The 3907-nt window shown below is 37.2% G+C and overlaps 1 protein-coding gene across 1 annotated transcript; it reads right to left on the bottom strand.

Moving 5' to 3' along the window:
• Nucleotides 1-1800: 1800 nt before the first annotated feature.
• On the bottom strand, nt 1801-3447 carry LOC114416648 (flavonol 3-O-glucosyltransferase UGT89B1). Its single transcript, XM_028381597.1, has one exon. It carries the CDS (start codon nt 3315-3317, stop codon nt 1920-1922), a length of 1398 nt encoding a protein of 465 aa, XP_028237398.1. The 5' UTR covers nt 3318-3447; the 3' UTR covers nt 1801-1919.
• Between the last annotated feature and the right edge of the window lie 460 nt (nt 3448-3907).

The raw sequence follows: 3907 nt of genomic DNA, 5'->3' as shown, positions 1-3907 counted from the left end.
GAGATCCCTATGGAAGAAAAATAATTTGTTTTCTTATGTATGATAGTAACAATTAAAAATCCAAGATACAAAACTTAAGAGAAAAAGACACTTACCTTTTCTTTTGATTAGGAATTTTAAAATTTTAAAAAATTTAAAATGTTTGAAATTTGAATTAATTTGATTTTAATCTCTTTCATTTTTTAAATGTTTTTTAGATAAAGTAATTTAAATGCTTTGGATTTCAATTTTTTTTTAGATAGAGTAATTTAATTTTCATTTAAAATATTTAAGAACTTAAAAATTTTAATATTAAATTTTCCAAAAATAAACATTCATTACTAAAAAATAAAAGACTTTTTAAATCACAATTAAAAAAGACAGTTATAACCTGAATTGTGACATTAATCGATGTAAAAAGTGATTTTTCTCAAAGGAATATATTATATTTTTTATCACAAATTATAATATATATATATATATATATATATATATATATATATATATATATATATAATTACATAATGACACCAACCAACGCCACAAAATATACAATATTTGGAACACAATAAATATGGTCGGTTACATAATTCAAAGAATTATAAAATGAAAATCTTGATACAAAGAAACAAATTGAAAATGACAACATATTAAATACATATTGGAGAATCAGTACGCATCGAAAAGCATGATTTTCTTTAATTACATACAGCGCTGTCATTAATCTACTTCCAAATTTTCTGCTGCTAAGAGTAGTAGATCGTAGAGCTATTAATCCACAAAGACAAATTCTAGATTCATGTTCGGGAAAGTGTTAGATCACAACTGATGACTGATACCATCTTCAAGGATATCGTAATAGAAAACTCCAAATTAAATTAAGTACGTGCTAAATATGTTGAATAGTAATAAATTAAAATACATTGAAGTTTCATATACCTCAAACTTTGAAGATGATAACAGTTCGTAAAGTCTTTGAAGATGAAATACTCATTTGCATCAAGGAATTAATATAAGTTTTTTGGCCATGTGTATAGTAAATAGAAAATCTGAATTGAAGAATAGTGAACATGATAGGAACTATATCATCTTACATAACTATAAAATACATGAGCTAACAAGATAAGAATTGCAAACTGGAAGCATGCATAAGACCATATGAAACTCCTGCTCACTGCCACCACTACAACATCACTCATGTTAATAAAAAATTGATAACCCAGTATCATGTAGCCTACAGCATAGGATTAAAGCAACTGCCCAGCCAGATATGCACACAAGTTGCAGAGCAGCAAACAACATGGACAGTAGTAACTCAACAACCAAAAGGGATTTCAATTTTAAATAAAGACTGCATATTCTGAGCAAAATAATAAGCTAAGCATTTGATCCAATGGCATAAGCAAGGCAACTGTAAAATTGTAAAACGTTGGATTTTTTAAATCGGTTTCTTTAAAACTGATGTAAAAGGGTGAAGTTCAACGATGTTGTTTACATCGGTTTCCAGCTAACCGATTTTAAACAATTAAGAAACAAAGTTAAATCTTTTAATAATTAAAGAATCAAATTAAATATTAAAATATAATTAAAGGAACCATGGTATAATGCAATTAAGCCTAAAAAAAATCTGATAACTAAGCAGTCTAATTTCAACAATAAACTGAATGAGTGACCTCTTTTAACTTGCATTTATTTCAAGGAATTAAAACAGAATAATTATATATTACGAATGTATTTTTATTTCTTAATTCAAACAAATATTAAATAATATGAACAATGTTGTGATAATAAAAAAAAAATATACGTTAATGAATTATTGTCTTGAAAAAGAAAAACTCATATTCTGATATTCTCGCATAATATATTTAAATTTCTTTTTTCCTTACAAAATGAAAAGGCGTCAAACGCCCTTACACAGAAACACAAACTTTGACGTTCATCTACTGTAACGGAAAACGTAGCCGTTCCATCAAACACCGCAAATCCCTGTCGGAGCTTCCACCCTCTCTGACGGCGTCAAGCGCGGCCGTCTTCAGTTGCAACGCCCGCCTCACTTCCGCGCCGTTTCCACTCACCGACTCAGCCAGAACTCGACTCAACACGTCCGAGTCAGGAACGGTGTTCTCCCCCTCGCACACCTTCTTTGCCACCTTCAGTTCATCCACGAGCAACGTGGCGTCCGTGTATTGGTCCGCTGTCATAGGCCACGCAAGCATCGGCACCCCCGCCACCACCGATTCCATCACCGAGTTCCACCCGCAGTGAGTCAAGAACGCGCCCACCGCACGGTGCCGAAGAATCACCACCTGCGGGGCCCACCCCCTAATCACAAGCCCTCTCTCGTTTCGATCAGTCTCTTGGTTCCCGTTGACCGCTTCTTTGGTTGACCATATAAAGTGGACCCCACTCTTGGCCAACGCTGTTTGAATCGCCTCCGTTTGATCCTTGGACAGAATAGCCATGCTCCCGAAACAAACATACACCACTTTTAAATCTTCCTTTTCATCCAACCAAGAAACGACGTCGTTCACGGACACCGAACTCGACCCTCCTCGCTCCTCATTCGCGTCCTCAGGGAGCAACGGTCCAACCGCCCACACACGATCGTGCCCCAATTCCTTTCTCAGAAACTCAAAATAAGGCTTCTCCAACTCCGCGAATGAATTCAGAACAAGTCCCCAGCTAGCAATGTTTCCGAGAAACCAATCCCTCAACTTCTCCGAATCCAAATCTCCCTCCAGGTAGCTGCGGAACAACGGAGACACTTGCCACCAGGGGTATTCCGGGGAATCAGGAAGCCTGTGAAACGAAACGACCTCGTTTTGGTCTTGTTCGTTTTCGCGTTTTGGAGTTTCCTTCCAGAGAAAGCACATGGTGGAGTACGCAAAGGCGCCGGAGGGGGAGAAGACGAGTCTTTGAATTCCGAGCTCGGAAGCGAGGGGTTGGGTCCATCCGCAGAACATGTCGGAGATGATGAAGCGTGGAGGGGAAGGGTGGGAGCGGAACCAGTTCGTGAGAGGTTGGTGGAGGTTGGAGAGAGAGAGCATGATGGGGCGAATGGAGAGGGGCATGTCTTTGGCGTTTTCGATGCCGGGAGGGAGAGAAGGGTGAGAGGGGAAGGGGAGGATTAGGGTTTGAATCGAAGGGTGGGAGGAGAGGAGAGTGGAAACGAGGGGTTTGTTTTTTGGGGTGGTGAGGATAGTAATGGTGAGGGTGGGGTTGGAAGTTATGAGGTTGTGGGTTAGGTCGAGGAGGGGGATCATGTGGCCCTGCGCTGGGAATGGAATCACCAGCACGTGTGGCCGCGCGGCGTCGTTGCAGCATAGAACCGTCGTCATGTGCGGCGTGGTAAGATAGGAAGAGGAATTCAAGGAAAAACAGGAGTTGGCGACTCGGTCGTGTTGGGTACAGTGTTTATTGTGACCCACTGACCCCACACACACATGTCATATATTATACACATATATTAATTCTCATTAGCTTATGTTTTGGAAATTGGAACGACGTTAACATGTGATACCCGCTAGGCCCACTAATGTCTCTATAAGACCATGTTAGCACGTGATATTTCTAAAAAAAATTAAGATATGTAAAATAAATGTTATTTATCTCTTTTTAAAATGAATGCCGAAGATAAAAAAAAATAATAGAGATTTCAAATTTTGGAAAGATGAATGTTAAAAGAAAAATATTTTATAGACAAAACAAAAATTTGCCCATTTCACGAGGATCAAAACATGTGATTTCAAATTTTAAAGGAATACAAATATATTGAAGTTTAAACTATAGATTGTGATTCTATTAATCATGAAAATTACAAATAGTTTTAAAAATAAATTATGCTCTAGGATAAATATCAACTTTATTATACACAAACGCATGACACACAACTTAAACATAGGATGACTGCCTTAAAGATTATAAGTCG

The sequence above is a fragment of the Glycine soja genome, chromosome 6 (genome assembly GCF_004193775.1).
Source record: "Glycine soja cultivar W05 chromosome 6, ASM419377v2, whole genome shotgun sequence".
Taxonomy (NCBI): Eukaryota; Viridiplantae; Streptophyta; class Magnoliopsida; order Fabales; family Fabaceae; genus Glycine; species Glycine soja.
This window is presented reverse-complemented; position numbering and strand designations above follow the sequence as displayed.